This window comes from Scyliorhinus torazame, chromosome 4, assembly GCF_047496885.1.
Source record: "Scyliorhinus torazame isolate Kashiwa2021f chromosome 4, sScyTor2.1, whole genome shotgun sequence".
Classification (NCBI taxonomy): Eukaryota; Metazoa; Chordata; class Chondrichthyes; order Carcharhiniformes; family Scyliorhinidae; genus Scyliorhinus; species Scyliorhinus torazame.
In genome coordinates, this window is record NC_092710.1 from 307,542,687 (window position 1) to 307,563,866 (window position 21,180).

General features: G+C 57.9%; 1 protein-coding gene across 6 annotated transcripts in view; it reads right to left on the bottom strand.

Moving 5' to 3' along the window:
- LOC140411055 (tyrosine-protein kinase Fyn) overlaps positions 1-21,180 on the bottom strand; it is a 431,995-nt gene that overhangs the window by 67,299 nt on the left and 343,516 nt on the right. For 4 of the 6 annotated variants that reach the window (XM_072500045.1, XM_072500044.1, XM_072500043.1 and 1 more), the window contains 2 exons: positions 6,230-6,394; positions 1,791-1,970 (listed from right to left, as the gene is read on the bottom strand). In XM_072500045.1, the coding sequence (XP_072356146.1) occupies positions 1,791-1,970; positions 6,230-6,394 (345 nt within the window). Of the gene's footprint in view, positions 1-1,790; positions 1,971-5,622; positions 5,779-6,229; positions 6,395-21,180 lie in introns of all 6 variants that reach the window. The other 2 variants (XM_072500049.1, XM_072500048.1) reach the window with 2 other exon arrangements.

Below are 21,180 nucleotides of genomic sequence, written 5' to 3' on the forward strand. Positions count from 1 at the left end.
TTATTCATCTTTATTTCACCTTTTATTCCACATGCCTCTCAGCTGGTGCAGTTTTACTGCTAAAAATGATTTTACAAAGTATTGGCCAAAAGGTGCCTCACACAGGAAATGCAACCTGTCCCAGGTGAGCAGTCCCAGACTGTTGCGCATTCACAGCCTTGATGCACATTTCCAGCCTAATTCCAATCAATGGAGCGGGGTTGTGTGTCAGGAAGCTGAGAAACCGAGAGGTCACTTCACTAGATTGTGAACCCTTTTGTGCTTTCAAGGTTCGTGGATAGAATAAAGTTTTCAATATTTTATATACAATAAAATGAATGTGTAGAATTTCAGAACATTGCTTGATCAACGCAGACTTTGGAAGCGAGCGATTCTCCTGCGGTCAATACTTTTGTCTATTTTTGTAATTTTGACAGCCAGCTTGAGACCATAGGCGTGATTCTCCGGCCTCCGGCGCTCGGTCGAGAGCACAATGGGGCCAGAGAATCCCGGGTGAAGTATCCCGCGGGCTTCCCGGCAGCCTCCGCAGCTCGCGGAATCGGAACAGAGCGGGACCTATGGTGTTCGCTCAAGTTGGTCGTAAACCTACTACCTACCCGGGATACACCGGCCTCCCTCGATTCACCAGCCTCCCCAGGGTGGCTGCAGCCGGGCGCCGATCAGTGCTGGTCCACAAGAATGTGGACCAGGCAGAAACTCAGCCGGGGGATCTCCCGGGCTATCGGAGATCCCTGGGTGGTCAGGGTAAGTGCAGTGTCTCCCATGGCTCTCCCGCTGGAACGTGGGCACCCTGACAAGGCCCAGCTGCAACACCAACTCCATCTACAAGTTTGCTGACGATACGACCCGTAGTGGTTCGGATCACGAACAACGATGAGTCACAATAGAGGACGGAGATAGAGAATCTAGTGGAGTGGAGTCACGACAACAATCTCTCCCTCAATATCAGCAAAACCAAAGAGCTGGTCATTAACTGCAGGAAGCAAAGTACTGTACACATCCCTGTCAGCATCAACGGGGCCGAGGTGGAGATGGTTAGCAGTTTCAAATTCCCAGGGGTGCACATCTCCAAAAATCTGTCCTGGTCCACCCACGTCAACGCTACGACTAAGAAAGCACAACAGCACCTATACTTTCTCAGGAAACGAAGGAAATTTGGCATGTCCACATTAACCCTTACCAACTTTTACAGATGCACCATAGAAAGCATCCTATCGGGCTGCATCACAGCCTGGTATGGCAACTGCTCGGCCCAAGGCCGTAAGAAACTTCAGAGAGTCGTGAACACAGCCCAGTCCATCATGCAAACCTGCCTCCCATCCACTGACTCTATCTACACTTCCCGCTGCCTGGGGAAAACGGGCAGCATAATCAAAGATCCCTCCCTCCCGGGTTATTCTCTCTTCCAACCTCTTCCATCATAGAAACAACTTCAGAAAGGCAGAGGATACAGAAGTCTGAGAACACATACTAACAGATTCAAAAACAGCTTCTTCCCCGCTGTTACCAGCCTCCCGAATGACCCTCTTATGGACTGAACTGATCTCTTCACACATCTTCTCTACTGTCGCAGCACTTCCGTGTGCTTCACCCGATGTCTGTGTCCATGTATTTACATTGTGTATTTATGTATGTCCGCTGTTTTTGTATGGAACGATCTGCCTGGACTATATGCCGAACAATACTTGTCACTGTACCTCGGCACACTGTCAATAAATCTAAATATAATGAAGAAAAACAGGGGAGACAGAATTTGAAAAGTGTTAACTGGCCCGAGGAGGCGCCTCTACCTTTGCCCATGTACTCGGTGACGATGTAGATCGGCTCTTCAGAGACCACAGCGTAAAGCTGAACCAACTTGTCATGCCTCAGTTTCTTCATGATCTGAGCCTCCTCGAGGAAGGACTCTGGAGACATGGTGCCCGGTTTCAGAGTCTTCACCGCAACTTTTGTCGTCCCATTCCAAGTACCTTCACGCAAACCACAAAGGAAAAAGAGAAAAAGGTTCAACTCGCAAGAACGGTTGAAGTGAGCGGCATGACAACAAGCGGGGAAACGAGAGCTACGACTGCCACGCTCCGGACCGCCGACTTGGTTCGCTTGCCGGGCTCCGCGCGATAGGGGAGCAGCCAGCTGGTTTGCTCACACGTGGGAGCCTTTCAGCCAGACCATTACACTGCCTGTAGCTTTTAACTTAGCCGACCGATTCCTAGCAAACACATGCAATATCCGTGCCAGACTTAGTAGTTTAAGACAGTTATTTTAGGTTTGGCAGTAAAAACCGATTTAGAAGCCATGTTAAGCCAATGTGACATGCTGTTAAATGACATGTTGATCGCACGATGCAATATTGATGATACCACCCCATTACCACCCAATTATGAAACTGTAGATAAAGTACGACATTCCAAGTTGCTTTGAAGTGCTGGGATACAGCTGGGGCACTTTGCTGGGATACAGCTGGGGCACTTTGCTGGGATACAGCTGGGGCACTTTGCTGGGATACAGCTGGGGCACTTTGCTGGGATACAGCTGGGGCACTTTGCTGGGATACAGCTGGGGCACTTTGCTGGGATACAGCTGGGGCACTTTGCTGGGATACAGCTGGGGCACTTTGCTGGGATACAGCTGGGGCACTTTGCTGGGATACAGCTGGGGCACTTTGCTGGGATACAGCTGGGGCACTTTGCTGGGATACAGCTGGGGCACTTTGCTGGGATACAGCTGGGGCACTTTGCTGGGATACAGCTGGGGCACTTTGCTGGGATACAGCTGGGGCACTTTGCTGGGATACAGCTGGGGCACTTTGCTGGGATACAGCTGGGGCACTTTGCTGGGATACAGCTGGGGCACTTTGCTGGGATACAGCTGGGGCACTTTGCTGGGATACAGCTGGGGCACTTTGCTGGGATACAGCTGGGGCACTTTGCTGGGATACAGCTGGGGCACTACCAATGTGGCTGGGACTGAACGTTTAGGCCCCACTCCATTTCGGGTGGAGAAAGTGAAGTGCAAGCTTGCCTATTCTGAGGACTGTAACATTCCCGAGGGACTAGATTCCCTCTTGGTTCGACATTGGTGTGCAATATGCACCGAGAGGGCGGAAAACACTTCAGGACACGGGAACATTTGGCCTCATTGGGAATACATTGCACAGATTCACCCCGAGTGACAGCGGGGCTTGAAGTGTGAAGCTGGATGGTTGGGGCGGTGGCAGCGTCGTGGTATTGTTGCTGGACTAGTAATCCAGAGGGCCAGGGTAATGCTCCGGGGACCCGGGTTCGAATATCACCAGATGGTGACATTTCTAATCAACATTTCTACTTCAAATCTGTGATTGAAAGTCTAATGTTGATTATCGTAAAACCCCATCTGCCACCCTTGCCTGGCCCCAGGTCCAGAGCAATGGTGGTCGACTCGTAAGTGCCCTCTGAAATGGCCTAGCAAACCACTCGTATGGGCAATGAGTGCTGGCCCAGTCTGCAGCACCTACATCCCAGGAGCTAACAGAATTAAATAAACCTTTCTTAAATTCCCCTGCGTATAAAACAGCGAGGGGTATTATCTATTACACGCCATCATCCAGGTACCTTTGGTTCTATGAAGGGAGTGCTGGTTAGTGCCATCAGATGATTAGAGGCAACACTGGGACTTCGTACTTGTGGTGAAGCAATGGGCCAGTTTGACATTCGGGACAGCCTAGCAGCTCTCATCAGGGTAGCTTCAAGCTGGGCCTCGCAGATGGAAAATGGCCACCAAGAGAAGACCTCCTGGTTTACCCAGCCTGTCCCGCACCATTAGTGACACGTTGTGCATCTGGCTATATAGGGCTGGAGTCTCTGATCCTGAGACTAAGTGTTGACGCCGTCACAAACGCCGAGGATCAGCAATTCTGGCCCCTACAGGGGGCCAGCGCGAGCATCGGCGGGGGAGCCGCGTAGAGCTGTCCCCGACCGGAGCCGCGCCTACCACGCCGGCACGATGGCACCAATTCTCGGGACGCGATTCACGCCGGTCGCGGCGATTCTCCGGCACGGCTCCGGGATGAGAGAATCCCTCCCATAGACTCCCTACCCATCTGCAACCGAGGTGAGAAGCCACGGTACTCTGGGGGGCTGGGGGAGGGGGGAGAGCGGAATTCTGGGACATTCCTCTCAGTGTTGTCTTGGACGTCAGCGAGCCTACCCCAATGGGATGGAGGCTCTCTGTATGAAGCTGGTGGCAGCCTCATTGCTCAACTGCATTTTGGGTGAGAGCTTGAGAATTTCAATATAATGGGCGGAATTCACCCCCTCCCCACGCCGCCCCGGCACCCGCACGTGGTTCTCCTAACCCCCCCCCCCCCAAACCGGCGCGGCGAGAATCACGGCTGGCCGAATCGTCGCTCGCCATTTGTAACGGGCGAGCGGCGATTCTCCGGCCCGGATGGGCCGAGCGGCCTGCCTAACACGACGGCTTCCCGCCTGGTCGCTGCCGGCGGGAACAGCGTGGGAACGCTGGGGGTGGCCGCCTGTGGGGGGGGGGGGGGGTTCCTGCACCGGGGGCAGCCTCAAAAGGGGTCTGGCCCACGTTTGGTGCCCACTGATCGGCGGGCCGGCCTCTCTGAAGGAGGACCTCCTTTCCTCCGCCGCCCCGCAAGATCCGTCCGACATCTTCTTGCGGGGTGGCCTCGGGGAGGACGGCAACCGCGCATGCGCGGGTTAGCGCCAGTCAACCCTCGCATGCGCGGTTGACGTAATTTATGCGCCGCCGCTTTTACGCGGCCCCCAAGGCCCGGCGCACATAAATGACGCGACGCTGCTACTAGCCCCCAGGGGTGGGAGAATAGGGAGTGGGAGCGGCCCCCGACGCCGGAGTGAAACACTCCGGTTTTCACTCCGGCGTCGGGACTTAGTCTCTCGATGGGAGAATTGCGCCCAATGCGTGTGTGTGTGGGGGTGGATGTATGTGTGTGTGGGTGGATGTATGTGTGTGTGGGTGGGTGGATGTGTGTGTTTGCGGGTGGATGTGTGTGTATATATACGCACGCACAGGCGTCATGTGCCAGCTGTGCATGCCAGACGTGTGTGGGTGAGTGGCATATGTTGTGTATCATGTGTCGTGTGTGTGCGCATCATGTATGTTGTGAGTGTGTGTGTGTGTGGGGGTGGGTGTATGATTGAGGGTATATGTGCGAGTGTGTATGTGTGTACATATGTGTGGGTGTGTGTGCGCGTGTCATGTACCACGTGTGCGTGTTGGTCGTGTGTGGGTGGCATGTGTTGTGTGTGTGTGATAGTGTGTGTGTGAGAGTGTGTGCGCTTTCCGACACCACCCTTCAAAGGATAACTCTAATTTTAAAGCTATGCCGCCTTGTTCTGGACTCCCAATCAAGAAAATTGGCATCTATTTGGGAGTGGGTTTGTTTGATTTAGAACAGTGTTCCTTATAACGACTGCCCTTTGACATATGACGCACAATATGTTCCATATCAAACATCAATTAAGTAACGTTACCTGTGACTGCTCAATATACTGGCCGCCTTTTTATTACTGGGCCGCCTTCTGTTTTTCAACAGGCTTTTTTGAGTGAATTTTTGAAACAGATCTTAAGATTAGAGAGGAAAGCTTCTGAGCACCTTACCGTACCACACCTCGGCGAAACATCCATGCCCAAGCTTTTTCTCCAAGATTAGGGAATTCCGTGCAATTTCCCAATAATCTTTAGCTAATCCAACAGTTTGCGGAATCAAGTTTGCACAGACCATTGTTAAGTTATAGCACAAACCATCAGCTGTCTCTACGGAGAATGGATGCAATGGGAAGAGGATTTAAAATTCAATGAAGCGCATGCAGTCATGACGATGGAAGCTGAAGGGTCAAAGTGCAGCTCGATGTCGGGTCAGAGTCGCTCTCTACACCAATTTTTTACTCCTCTTGCTTCAAAAAGCGATCAAGGCACAGTTTTCACTCTTTAATCATTTTCAGATGAGACCAGTTTCTCCTGGAAGTGGCAGAATTGGTCACTGTGAGTGGATCCTTGCCAACAGCCAATGGACCACTCAACACTCCAGTTGGTTTGAGTGAATTGGTTAACCACATTTGTGACTGGACCAGACCCAATGCGCACAGTGAACTCCTTCTGCCTTCCATCGCTCCTCGTGTAAACCGGCACCATGCACACCCCCCCTACCCCATCACCCCCTCCCAGGTGTCTGGGAGGAGGTACAAAATAGCTCCAGTTTCCATACCCATCCAGACTTCCCCAAACTGCCCATTTCCAAGCCTCTTGATTAACTGCAGAGATTCCCGGGGGATTTCCCACACGTCTTTGGTTTTCACGGAGAGATCAGCAAGCCGCGGCATCCCCTTATGGCAAGGGACCACCAGGCGGCAGCAGAGACCCGCCGCTCGTTCTGCAGCGGGCGGAGGGATGGGTCGGCAGAGTTGACGGCACAAAAACCGCACAGAGAGAGGGAGAGAGAGAGAGAGAGAGAGAGACAAGCAAATAAATCGCATGGGCTTTCCATCACACGAACAAGAGCAAAACCGAACAAGATAATCTCACTGGCAAGCACCTGTTTCCATTATAATTCATAGGTCTGAGGGGTTTAGAATCTGGGATGGGGTAGGGTGTGGAGGTGTGGAGGGGGGAGAGGGGGGTGAGGGGAGAGGGGGTGAGGGGAGGAGGGGAGAGGGGGTGAGGGGAGGGGGGGTGAGGGGGTGAGGGGAGGGGGTGTGAGGGAGTGAAGGGGTGGTGAGGGAGTGAAGGGGTGGTGAGGGGAGGGAATGAGGGGGTGGTGAGGGGGAGGGAATGAGGGGGTGGTGAGGGGGAGGGAATGAGGGGGTGGTGAGGGGGAGGGAATGAGAGGGTGGTGAGGGGGAGGGAATGAGGGGGTGGTGAGGGGGAGGGAATGAGGGGGTGGTGAGGGAGGGGGTGAGTGGGTGGTGAGGGGTAGTGAGGGAGGGGGGTGAGTGGGTGGTGAGGGGTGTGAGGGGGGCAAGGGGGTGAGGGGGGTAAGGGGGTGAGGGGGGGTAAGGGGGTGAGGGGGGGTGAGGGGGGTAAGGGGGTGAGGGGGGTAAGGGGGTGAGGGGGGTGGGAGGGGGGTGGGGAGGGAGGGGTTGAGGGAGGGGTTGAGGGAGGGGGGTGAGGGAGGGGGGTGAGGGGGGGAGGGGAGGGGGGAGGGAGGGGGTTGGGGGGGAGGGGGGGGAGGGGGGAGGGGAGGGGGGGAGGGAGGGAGGGGGGAGGGAGGAGGGGGGAGGGAGGGGGGGAGGGAGGGAGGGAGGGGGGAGGGAGGGGGGATGGGAGGGGGAGGGAGGGGGGTGAGGGAGGGGGGAGGGAGGGGGGAGGGAGGGGGTGAGGGAGGGGGTGAGGGAGGGGGGAAGAGAGCGAACGGCAGAGGATGTGGGGGAAGCGAACGGCAGAGGATTGGGGGGGAGCGAACAGCAGAGGATGGGGGGGGAGCGAACGGCAGAGGATGGGGGGGGAGCGAACGGCAGAGGATGGGGGGGAGCGAACAGCAGAGGATGGGGGGGGTGAGCGAACGGCAGAGGATGGGGGGGGAGCGAACGGCAGAGGATGGGGGGGGAGCGAACGGCAGAGGATGGGGGGGGAGCGAACGGCAGAGGATGGGGGGAGCGAACGGCAGAGGATGGGGGGGGGAGCGAACGGCAGAGGATGGGGGGGAGCGAACGGCAGAGGATGGGGGGGGGAGCGAACAGCAGAGGATGGGGGGGAGCGAACGGCAGTGGATGGGGGGGGGGGAGCGAACAGCAGAGGATGGGGGGGGAGCGAACGGCAGAGGATGGGGGGGGGCGAACGGCAGAGGATGGGGGGGGGAGCGAACGGCAGAGGATGGGGGGGAGCGAACAGCAGAGGATGGGGGGGGAGCGAACGGCAGTGGATGGGGGGGCGAACGGCAGAGGATGGGGGGAGCGAACGGCAGAGGATGGGGGGGAGCGAACGGCAGAGGATGGGGGGGCGAGCGAACGGCAGAGGATGGGTGGGGAGCGAACGGCAGAGGATGGGGGGGAGCGAACAGCAGAGGATGGGGGGGAGCGAACAGCAGAGGATGGGGGGGGAGCGAACGGCAGAGGATGGGGGGGCGAACGGCAGAGGATGGGGGGGGAGCAAACGGCAGAGGATGGGGGGGAGCAAACAGCAGAAGATGGGGTGGGGAGCGAACGGCAGAGAATGGGGGGGGGGAGCAAAAGGCAGAGGATGGGGGGGAGCGAAAGGCAGAGGATGGGGGGGGAGCAAAAGGCAGAGGATGGGGGGGGAGCAAAAGGCAGAGGATGGGGGGGAGCGAAAGGCAGAGGATGGGGGGGGAGCGAAAGGCAGAGGATGGGGGGGGGAGCGAACGGCAGAGGATGGGGGGGGAGCGAACGGCAGAGGATGGGGGGGGAGCGAACGGCAGAGGATGGGGGGGGGAGCGAACGGCAGAGAATGGGGGGGGGAGCAAAAGGCAGAGGTTGGGGGGGGGGAGCAAAAGGCAGAGGATGGGGGGGAGCGAACGGCAGAGAATGGGGGGGGGAGCAAAAGGCAGAGGATGGAGGGGAGCGAACGGCAGAGGATGGGGGGGCAAACGGCAGAGGATGGAGGGGAGCGAACGGCAGAGGATGGGGGGGGAGCGAAAGGCAGAGGATGGGTGGGGCGAGCGAACGGCAGAAGATGGGGGGGAAGCGAACGGCAGAGGATGGGGGGGAGCGAACGGCAGAGGATGGGTGGGGCGAGCGAACGGCAGAAGATGGGGGGGAAGCGAACGGCAGAGGATGGGGGGGGCGAAAGGCAGAGGATGGGGGGGGCGAAAGGCAGAGGATGGGGGGGGGGGGAGCGAACGGCAGAGGATGGGGGGGCGAGCGAAAGGCAGAGGATGGGTGGGGCGAGCGAACGGCAGAAGATGGGGGGGAAGCGAACGGCAGAGGATGGGGGGGAGCGAACGGCAGAGGATGGGGGGGGAGCGAACGGCAGAGGATGGAGGGGAGCGAACGGCAGAGGATGGGGGGGGGGAGCGAACAGCAGAGGATGGAGGGGAGCGAACGGCAGAGGATGGGGGGCGAGCGAATGGCAGAGGATGGGGGGGAGCGAACGGCAGAGGATGGGGGGGGGGCGAACGGCAGAGGATGGGGGGGGGAGCGAACGGCAGAGGATGGGGGGGCGAGCGAACGGCAGAGGATGGGGGGGGGAGCGAACAGCAGAGGATGGGTGGGGCGAGCGAACGGCAGAAGATGGGGGGGAGCGAACGGCAGAGGATGGGGGGGGCGAAAGGCAGAGGATGGGGGGGGGAGCGAACGGCAGAGGATGGGGGGGGAGCGAAAGGCAGAGGATGGGTGGGGCGAGCGAACGGCAGAAGATGGGGGGGAAGCGAACGGCAGAGGATGGGGGGGAGCGAACGGCAGAGGATGGGTGGGGCGAGCGAACGGCAGAAGATGGGGGGGAAGCGAACGGCAGAGGATGGGGGGGGCGAAAGGCAGAGGATGGGGGGGGGCGAAAGGCAGAGGATGGGGGGGGGAGCGAACGGCAGAGGATGGGGGGGCGAGCGAAAGGCAGAGGATGGGTGGGGCGAGCGAACGGCAGAAGATGGGGGGGAAGCGAACGGCAGAGGATGGGGGGGAGCGAACGGCAGAGGATGGGGGGGAGCGAACGGCAGAGGATGGGGGGAGCGAACGGCAGAGGATGGGGGGGGGGAGCGAACGGCAGAGGATGGGGGGGGGGAGCGAACGGCAGAGGATGGGGGGGGAGCGAACGGCAGAGGATGGGGGGGGAGCGAACGGCAGAGGATGGGGGGGGAGCGGAACGGCAGAGGATGGGGGGGGAGCGAACGGCAGAGGATGGGGGGGGAGCGAACGCAGAAGATGGGGGGGAGCGAAAGCAGAGGATGGGTGGGGCGAGCGAACGGCAGAAGATGGGGGGGAAGCGAACGGCAGAGGATGGGGGGGGAGCGAAAGCAGAGGATGGGGGGAGCGAACGCAGAGGATGGGGGGGAGCGAACGGCAGAGGATGGGGGGGGGAGCGAACGGCAGAGATGGGGGGGGGAGCGAACGGCAGAGGATGGGGGGGGGAGCGAACGGCAGAGGATGGGGGGGGAGCGAACGGCAGAGGATGGGGGGAGCGAATGGCAGAGGATGGGGCGGGGAGCGAATGGCAGAGGATGGGGGGGAGCGAAAGGCAGAGGGTGGGGGGGGAGCGAACGGCAGAGGATGGGGGGGGAGCGAACGGCAGAGGATGGGGGGAGCGAATGGCAGAGGATGGGGGGGGAGCGAATGGCAGAGGATGGGGGGGAGCGAACGGCAGAGGATGGGGGGGAGCGAACGGCAGAGGATGGGGGGGGGAGCGAATGGCAGAGGATGGGGGGGAGCGAATGGCAGAGGATGGGGGGGGCGAATGGCAGAGGATGGGGGGGGCGAATGGCAGAGGATGGGGGGGGGAGCGAATGGCAGAGGATGGGGGGGCGAACGGCAGAGGATGGGGGGGGCGAACGGCAGAGGATGGGGGGGAGCGAACGGCAGAGGATGGGGGGGAGCGAATGGCAGAGGATGGGGGGGGGCGAACGGCAGAGGATGGGGGCGAGCGAACAGCAGAGGATGGGGGGGGAGCGAATGGCAGAGGATGGGGGGAGCGAATGGCAGAGGATGGGGGGGGAGCGAATGGCAGAGGATGGGGGGAGCGAATGGCAGAGGATGGGGGGGGGAGCGAATGGCAGAGGATGGGGGGGAGCGAACAGCAGAGGATGGGGGGGGGGAGCGAACGGCAGAGGATGGGGGGAGCGAATGGCAGAGGATGGGGGGAGGAGCGAATGGCAGAGGATGGGGGGGGAGCGAATGGCAGAGGATGGGGGGGGCGAATGGCAGAGGATGGGGGGGGCGAACGGCAGAGGATGGGGCGAGCGAACAGCAGAGGATGGGGGGCGAACGGCAGAGGATGGGGGGGAGCGAAAGGCAGAGGATGGGGGGGGGAGCGAACGGCAGAGGATGGGGGGGGAGCGAAAGGCAGAGGATGGGTGGGGAGCGAACGGCAGAGGATGGGTGGGGAGCGAACGGCAGAGGATGGGGGGGGGAGCGAACGGCAGAGGATGGGGGGGGGAGCGAACGGCAGAGGATGGGGGGGGGAGCGAACGGCAGAGGATGGGGGGGAGCGAATGGCAGAGGATGGGGGGGGGGCGAACGGCAGAGGATGGGGGCGAGCGAACAGCAGAGGATGGGGGGGGAGCGAACGGCAGAGGATGGGGGGCGAGCGAATGGCAGAGGATGGGTGGGGAGCCAACGGCAGAGGATGGGTGGGGAGCGAACGGCAGAGGATCGGGGGGGGAGCGAACGGCAGAGGATGGGGGGGGAGCGAACGGCAGAGGATGGGGGGCGAGCGAACGGCAGAGGATGGGTGGGGAGCGAACGGCAGAGGATGGGGGGGGAGCGAACGGCAGAGGATGGGGGGGGCGAACGGCAGAGGATGGGGGGGGGAGCGAACGGCAGAGGATGGGGGGGAGCGAACGGCAGAGGATGGGGGGGCGAACGGCAGAGGATGGAGGGGAGCGAATGGCAGAGGATGGGGGGGGAGCGAACAGCAGAGGATGGGGGGGCGAGCGAACGGCAGGGGATGGGGGGGAGCGAACGGCAGAGGATGGGGGGGAGCAAAAGGCAGAGGATGGGGGGGAGCGAACGGCAGAGGATGGGGGGGAGCGAATGGCAGAGGATGGGGGGGAGCGAATGGCAGAGGATGGGGGGGAGCAAAAGGCAGAGGATGGGGGGGAGCGAATGGCAGAGGATGGGGGGGGAGCAAAAGGCAGAGGATGGGGGGGAGCGAATGGCAGAGGATGGGGGGGAGCAAAAGGCAGAGGATGGGGGGGAGCAAAAGGCAGAGGATGGGGGGGAGCAAAAGGCAGAGGATGGGGGGGAGCGAATGGCAGAGGATGGGGGGGGCGAATGGCAGAGGATGGGGGGGTGAGCGAACGGCAGAGGATGGGGGGGGGAGCGAACGGCAGAGGATGGGGGGGAGCGAATGGCAGAGGATGGGGGGGTGAGCGAACGGCAGAGGATGGGGGGGGGAGCGAACGGCAGAGGATGGGGGGGAGCGAATGGCAGAGGATGGGGGGGTGAGCGAACGGCAGAGGATGGGGGGGGGCGAACGGCAGAGGATGGGGGGGGGGTGAACGGCAGAGGATGGGGGGGGGAGCGAACGGCAGTGGATGGGGGGGCGAGCGAACGGCAGAGGATGGGGGGGGCGAACGGCAGAGGATGGGGGGGGGCGAACGGCAGAGGATGGGGGGGGGAGCGAACGGCAGAGGATGGGGGGGGCGAACGGCAGAGGATGGGGGGGCGAGCGAACGGCAGAGGATGGGGGGGAGCGAACGGCAGATGATGGGGGGGCGAGCGAACGGCAGAGGATGGGGGGGGGCGAACGGCAGAGGATGGGGGGGGCGAACGGCAGAGGATGGGGGGCGAGCGAACGGCAGAGGATGGGGGGCGAGCGAACGGCAGAGGATGGGGGGGGGGAGCGAACGGCAGAGGATGGGGGGGGCGAACGGCAGAGGATGGAGGGGGGAGCGAACGGCAGAGGATGGGGTGGGCGAACGGCAGAGGATGGGGGGGGGAGCGAACGGCAGAGGATGGGGGGGGCGAACGGCAGAGGATGGGGGGGGAGCGAACGGCAGAGGATGGGGGGGGCGAACGGCAGAGGATGGGGGTGGAGCGAACGGCAGAGGATGGGGGGGGCGAACGGCAGAGGATGGGGGGGGAGCGAAAGGCAGAGGATGGGGGGGAGCGAACGGCAGAGGATGGGGGGGAGCGAATGGCAGAGGATGGGGGGGAGCGAAAGGCAGAGGATGGGGGGGGCGAACGGCAGGGGATAGCGGGGAGCGAACGGCAGAGGATGGAGAGGAGCGAACGGCAGAGGATGGGGGGGGGGAACGGCAGAGGATGGGGGGGGGGGAACGGCAGAGGATGGGGGGCGAGCGAATGGCAGAGGATGGGGGGGGGGAGCGAACGGCAGAGGATGGGGGGGCGAACAGCAGAGGATGGGGGGGGCGAGCGAACGGCAGAGGATGGGGGGGGTCGAACGGCAGAGGATGGGGGGCGAGCGAACGGCAGAGGATGGGGGGGGGCGAACGGCAGAGGATGGAGGGGGGAGCGAACGGCAGAGGATGGGGGGGGGAGCGAACGGCAGAGGATGGGGGGGGCGAACGGCAGAGGATGGGGGGGAGCGAACGGCAGAGGATGGGGGGGGCGAACGGCAGGGGATGGGGGGGAGCGAACGGCAGAGGATGGAGGGGAGCGAACGGCAGAGGATGGGGGGGGGGGAGCGGCAGAGGATGGGGGGGGGGAACGGCAGAGGATGGGGGGCGAGCGAATGGCAGAGGATGGGGGGGGGGAGCGAACGGCAGAGGATGGGGGGGCGAACAGCAGAGGATGGGGGGGGGGCGAGCGAACGGCAGAGGATGGGGGGGCGAACGGCAGAGGATGGGGGGCAAGCGAACGGCAGAGGATGGGTGGGGCGAACGGCAGAGGATGGAGGGGGGAGCGAACAGCAGAGGATGGGGGGGGGAGCGAACGGCAGAGGATGGGGGGGGCGAACGGCAGAGGATGGGGGGGAGCGAACGGCAGAGGATGGGGGGGGCGAACGGCAGAGGATGGGGGGGAGCGAACGGCAGAGGATGGGGGGGGCGAACGGCAGAGGATGGAGGGGGGAGCGAACGGCAGAGGATGGGGGGGGCGAACGGCAGAGGATGGAGGGGGAGCGAACGGCAGAGGATGGGGGGGGGGGAGCGAACGGCAGAGGATGGGGGGGGCGAACGGCAGAGGATGGGGGGGCGAACGGCAGAGGATGGGGGGGGAGCGAACGGCAGAGGATGGGGGGCGAGCGAACGGCAGAGGATGGAGGGGAGCGAACGGCAGAGGATGGCGGGGGCGAACGGCAGAGGATGGAGGGGAGCGAACGGCAGAGGATGGGGTGGAGCGAACGGCAGAGGATGGGGGGGGCGAACGGCAGAGGATGGGGGGGGGAGCGAACGGCAGAGGATGGGGGGGCGAACGGCAGAGGATGGAGGGGAGCGAACAGCAGAGGATGGGGGGGGGCGAACGGCAGAGGATGGGGGGGCGAGCGAACGGCAGAGGATGGGGGGGCGAGCGAACGGCAGAGGATGGAGGGGAGCGAACGGCAGAGGATGGGGGGGGCGAACGGCAGAGGATGGAGGGGGGAGCGAATGGCAGAGGATGGGGGGGGGAGCGAACCGCAGAGGATGAGGGGGGCGAACGGCAGAGGATGGGGGGGGCGAACGGCAGAGGATGGGGGTGGAGCGAACGGCAGAGGATGGGGGGGCGAACGGCAGAGGATGGGGGGGGCGAACGGCAGAGGATGGGGGGGAGCGAACGGCAGAGGATGGGGGGGGCGAACGGCAGAGGATGGGGGGGGGAGCGAACGGCAGAGGATGGGGTGGGAGCGAACGGCAGAGGATGGGGGTCGAACGGCAGAGGATGGGGGGGGGGAGCACGTGCGGGGGGGGGGAGAGAGCAGTGCGGGGGGGGGGGGGGAAAGTGGGGTGAGAGTGCAATGGGGTGAGGTGAGGCGAGAGTGCACCAGGGTGGGGGAGAGAGTGCATTGGGGTGAGGAGGGGGTTGGGGAGGGGGGGGGGGGGGGGGTGAGAGTGCACCGGGATGGAGTGGGGGGGGGGGGGGGGGAAGAGAAAGAGAGTGGGGGTGAGAGTGCACCTGGGTGAGGGCGCAGGAGAGCTCTGGAAGAAATGGGAACCAGCAACACTGCATAGGAGCGGTGGCAGACCGGAGGCACCATGTAACAGATGGTGGGGCCACAGTAGGAAAGAAATCCTCTGGAGGATTCTCTGCGCCTCTCCACGGGTCCACTGCTGTAAACCCTTTTTCACCTCTTGGGATTTGATGCATGGATCAGAGGGCACCTCCACCATTTGGAGGTCCCTCACACCCTCCTGTCATCACCTCGCACTCCCAGTGAAACGGTCAGCCTTCCAGCTGTGGGTCCCCAGATCGCACCTGCAGCCTTAGGAACTCGCTCGTCTTCCTTAACTGGACGGCAGGCCCGGAGGCCACATCTGGTGCACACCCCAGGCCAGTGCAGGATTGGGACTTGGGGAAGAATCTTCCAGGAGCTAGTTTTACCGACACTCTGAAAATGTTGAGTTCGTACCAAAAATTCTGTCTGGAAACTATATAAAAATAAAAAAAGGGGTTTGCTGAGGGTGCCAAATACCTAACGTGAATATGAAAACAGAACATCACTGAGGTCGATTTGTAACGGTCAGGCAGGGGAACCCCGGTTGGTTTTCTCCCTCTTAACCTTCAGTAGATTGTTCAAATTGGGGCCTCCACGAAGGTATGTTATTGTACAGCAATTTAGCTCGTGGGTAATAAAGAAAACCTTGGCGATCAGCTACAATTAGCATTGAACAGGGGATGGTCCTAGCCTGCACAACAGCTTAGCCGCTGGGTAGCTGGTGAGTGGAGAGCAAGCAACAAGTGAACAGAGAAGCAACAGGTCCCCGTTTGAAGGTGATAAAATTAGCAACCGCTGTTTGAAAAGCGGCGATTACAATGCACATATGAACGACCACAAGAGATCAACACAAAACAGAGGAACGAGCTGCTCAAGCACACACATAGTAAACAGTCCTTGTTCACTCTTGTATTCCACACAACAATAAATCTACTTATTGCAGAACAAGCGGTCACTTTGAGTGTATTTCATCCCAAAAATTAAACCAAGAGTTAAAAAAAAAAACTTCCATAAGCAGTTGCAAAGAGTTTCCACATGTAAATTTTAAGTAAATTAAAAAGCATCGTACGGTTCCTCTATTGATGACTATTTTTTACACTTGAGAAAATGTTTGCATTTGTGATGGACACTGCTGCAATTTCTTTGGATAAATAGTTGTCTGGTAGTACAGAATTTGATTATTGCTGAAAAAAGACACCGTCGAAGTTTTTCGTCTTTCACTCATCAACTCGCAAGAGTACCACAGGAAAAGAGAACAGTTTATATCTCACGAGACGACCAATCCGCACTCTCTTCCCACGCGGTATAAAATGTTGTTCCCTTTACGTTTGGTATTCTTGTATTTGTCCTGGTGAGTGACACACGAAAAACTTTTGACATACGCACTTACAAATTAGCAGCAGGAGTAGGCCACTCTGCCCCTTGAGCCAGCTCAGTTTTTCAATAAGATCACGGCTAAACTAATTCTAACCTTCCGCCTACCCCCGATAACCTTTCACCTCCCCCCGATAACCTTTCACCTCCTTGTTTATCAAACATCTATCTCGCTGTCTTAAAAATATTCAAAGATTCTGCTTCCACTGCCTTTTGAGGAAGTGAGTTCCAAAGAATCATGATCCTCTCAGAAAGATTTCTCTGAAAATCGGCAACCCCTTATTTTTGGGCAGTGCCCCCAAGTTCTAGATACTCCCACAAGAGGAGGCATCTTCTCCACATCCACCCTGTCAAAACCCCTCAGGATCTTAAAGGTCACAATCAAGTTGCCTCTTACTCTTCTAAACTCCGGTGGACAAAAACCTAGCCTGTCCAACCTTCCTTCATAAGAAAACCCGCCCAAACCAGGTATTAATCTAGCAAACCTTTCCTGAACTGCCTCTATCACATTTATATCCCTTCAGAAATAAGGAGACCACCCCTGTACACCAGGGCTTCCCATACTTTGAGCCGTGGAAACTCTAGTGACCTCCCAAGAACATGGGGTAACCCCCATGCATTCTCAATGTTAATGCCCCTTTCTTGCTGCAAAATAGGTGCGAACACAGGAATCAAATGGAAACAAATCTTTTCTAGCTATGGCTATGCAAATGTTAGTCTGGTAATAATTAAAAAGTGCTCTGATTAAAAATATCAAATCCAGACAAAGCAAATCTCCTTCACCCCGCTCAAGGAAGACTCCTGAACAAGAGGACGACAAAGGAAGTGCTTCGAAGACACCCTGAAGGCTTAGCTCAAGAAATGGAACATAGATGTCAATGCCCGGGAGACCCTTGCCCAGGAGACCTTCTTGGAGAAACCTTCTGATTGAAGGAGCTCAATTCTCCGAGGACACCCGATGATAAGAGGGGGCTAGGAAGAGGAGGCTGAGGAATACCAGCGGTCTAGAGTCCAAGGAGCGATCCCACCTCCCGGAAACACCTGCTATGTGTGCGGTCGAAGGTGCAGCTCGAGGATCGGGCACATTCGCCATGCAACAACGCACAGAGCCCATGACCAATAGAATTTCTTAGGTTGACAATCATACTCGTCAGAGAGTGATGAGTCAGCGGAGAAACAGCTTCAAAAATGGCTTCTAACATTTTTCCTAAGACAGACGTTAGTTTCCTATGTTGAACCTCCCTTCCTTTTTGAATAGAGGGGTTACATTTGCTTCCAATCCAGGTAGCAGTGTCCCTTTAGGTCACATTTCTGGCTCAATAGCAGACTTTTGAGGCTTCCCCCAGAACAATGGTCTGGTAAATAGGAGTCCTTTAAAAATTATTTTCAAAGGCATTGCACTATTCAAGCTGTTTACTCCATTTTTGAAACTTTTAATCACCAGGGAGGTACTATTTAGTAAATTATTGGAGCTGTGGGTCCTGATGGACTTCATCCTTGGATCTCGGGCACGCAGCACGGTAGCACAGTGGTTAGCACTGTTGCTTCACAGCTCTAGGGTTCCGGGTTCGATTCTCGGTTTGGGTCGCTGTCTTGTGTGGAGTCTGCACGTTCTCCTCGTGTCTGTGTGGGTTTCCTCCCGGTGCTCTGGTTTCCTCCCACAATGGAACTTTTGGGAATTTTGGAAAACTAAAACCAACATATGGGGCGAAATTCTCCCGAAACGGCGCGATGTCCGCCGACTGGCGCCCAAAACGGCGCCAATCAGACGGGCATCGCGCCGCCCCAAAGGTGCGGAATGCGGCATCTTTGGGGGCCGAGCCCCAACATTGAGGGGCTAGGCTGACGCCGCAGGAATTTCCGCCCCGCCAGCTGGCGGAAACGGCCTTTGTTGCCCCGCCAGCTGGCGCGGAAATGCCATCTCGGGGCGGCGCATGCGCGGGAGCGTCAGCGGCCGCTGACAGTTTCCCACGCATGCGCAGTGGAGGGAGTCTCTTCCGCCTCCGCCATGGTGGAGACCGTGGCGGAGGCGGAGGGAAAGAGTGCCCCCACGGCACAGGCCCGCCCGCGGATTGGTGGTCCCCGATCGCGGGCCAGGCCACCGTGGGGGCACCCCCCGGGGCCAGATCGCCCCGCACCCCCCCCCAGGACCCCAGAGCCCGCCCACATCGTAAACAGCTTGAATAGTGCAATGCCTTTGAAAATAATTTAAAAAGGACTCATATTTACCAGACCATTGTTCTGGGGGAAGCCTCAAAAGTCTGCTATTGAGCCAGAAATGTGACCTAAAGGGACACTGCTACCTGGATTGGCTGCAGCAGCCAGATTGGAATAGTCAACTACTCAAGACTATGGGAAGGGGGTCAGGAATGGAGAGACTGACCAGTGGCCACCCTTGTAAGGTCATTCAGAGACTTGTTGATGTATGAACCAAGGGGAATCATACCATTGTGGGGAGCTGTTGTGACCAGACCAACTTGGGTTTAACATTTGCAATATAGCATGTAAGTAAAGTTGCCTTTCTTCCTTGCTTTTAATGTACAAAGTGTTTTCTCCTTTCAGCAAAGTTATCTTTATTGCTTTACACTTCTTCATTTTTATATTATCAACTTTAATTGTCATGTTATGTCCATCATTATTCAATAAAATTGGTTTAACACATATTTGGCATTGTCATCCATCCAGGGCAGCACGGTAGCATTGTGGATAGCACAATTGCTTCACAGCTCCAGGGTCCCAGGTTCAATTCCGGCTTGGGTCACTGTCTGAGCCCGGCCAGGTGGTAGATGTTTCAGTAGGGGAGCATTTCGGGAACAGTGACCACAATTCAGTAAGTTTTAAAGTGCTGGTGGACAAGGATAAGAGTGATCCTAGGATGAATGTGCTAAATTAGGGGAAGGCTAATTATAACAATATTAGGCGGGAACTGAAGAACATAGATTGGGGGCGGATGTTTGAGGGCAAATCAACATCTGACATGTGGGAGCCTTTCAAGTGTCAGTTGAAAGGAATTCAGGACCGGCATGTTCCTGTCAGGAAGAAGGATAAATATGGCAATTTTCGGGAACCTTGGATAACAAGAGATATTGTAGGCCTCGTCAAACAGAAAAAGGAGGCATTTATCAGGGCTAAAAGGCTGGGAACAGATGAAGCCTGTGTGGAATATAAGGAAAGTAGGAAGGAACTTAAGCAAGGAGTCAGGAGGGCTAGAAGGGGTCACGAAAAGTCATTGGCCAATAGGGTTAAGGAAAATCCCAAGGCTTTTTACACGTACATAAAAAGCAAGAGGGTAGCCAGGGAAAGGGTTGGCCCACTGGAGGATAGGCAAGGGAACCTATGTGTGGAGCCAGAGAAAATGGGTGAGGTACTAAATGAATACTTTGCATCAGTATTCACCAAAGAGAAGAAATTGGTAGATGTTGAGTCTGGAGAAGGGTGTGTAGATAGCCTGGGTCACATTGAGATCCAAAAAGACGAGGTGTTAGGTGTCTTAAAAAATATTAAGGTAGATAAGTCCCCAGGGCCTGATGGGATCTACCCCAGAATACTAAAGGAGGCTGGAGAGGAAATTGCTGAGGCCTTGACAGAAATCTTTGGATCCTCACTGTCTTCAGGTGTTGTCCCGGAGGACTGGAGAATAGCCAATGTTTTTCCTCTGTTTAAGAAGGGTAGCAAGGATAATCCAGGGAACTACAGGCCGGTGAGCCTTACTTCAGTGGTAGGGAAATTACTGGAGAGAATTCTTTGAGACAGGATCTACTCCCATTTGGAAGCAAATGGACGTATTAGTGAGAGGCAGCATGGTTTTGTGAAGGGGAGGTCGTGTCTCACTAGCTTAATAGAGTTTTTCAAGGAGGTCACTAAGATGATTGATGCAGGTAGGACAGTGGATGTTGTCTATATGGACTTCAGTAAGGCCTTTGACAAGGTCCCTCATGGTAGACTAGTACAAAAGGTGAAGTCACATGGGATCAGGGGTGAGCTGGCAATGTGGAAACAGAACTGGCTAGGTCATAGAAGGCAGAGAGTAGCAATGGAAGCCTGTTTTTCTAATTGGAGGGCTGTGACCAGTGGTGTCCCACAGGGATCAGTGCTGGGACCTTGGCAAGTCATGTTGCAGCTGTATAGAACCTTAGTTAGGCCACATTTGGAGTATAGTGTTCAAATCTGGCCGCCACACTACCAGAAGGATGTGGTGGCTTTAGAGAGGGTGCAGAAGAGATTTACCAGAATGTTGCCTGGTATGGAGGGCATTAGCTATGAGGAGCGGTTGAATAAACTCGGTTTGTTCTCACTGGAACGAAGGAGGTTGAGGGGCGACCTGATAGAGGTCTACAAAATTATGAGGGGCATAGACAGAGTGGATAGTCAGAGGCTTTTCCCCGGCGTAGAGGGGTCAATTACTAGGGGGCATAGGTTCAAGGTGAGAGGGGCAAGGTTTAGAGTAGATGTACGAGGCAAGTGTTTTACGCAGAGGGTAGTGGGTGCCTGGAACTCGCTATCGGAGGAGGTGGTGGAAACAGGAACGATAGTGACATTTAAGGGGCATCTTGACAAATACATGAATAGGATGGGAATAGAGGGATACGGACCCAGGAAGTGTAGAAGATTGTAGTTTAGTCGGGCAGCATGGACGGCACGGGCTTGGAGGGCCAAAGGGCCTGTTCCTGTGCTGTACTTTTCTTTGTTCTTTGTTCTTTTGTCTGTGCGGAGTCTGCACATCCTCCCCGTGTGTGCGTGGGTTTCCTCCGGGTGCTCCGGTTTCCTCCCACAGTCCAAAGATGTGCATGTTAGGTGGATTGGCCATGATAAATTGTCCTTAGTGCCCAAAATTGCCCTTAGTGTTGGGTGGGGTTACTGGATTATGGGGATAGGGTGGAGGTGTGGACCTTGGGTAGGGTGCTCTTTCCAAGAGCCGGTGCAGACTCGATGGGCCAAATGGCCTCCTTCTGCACTGTAAATTCTACGAAATCTACGAAATGTCCCACCCACAGTAGCTCCTGTGCTGTACTTTTCTTTGTTCTTTTAGAAGATTTTAGTTTGGACGGGCAGCATGGTCGGCACAGGCTTGGAGGGTCGAAGGGCCTG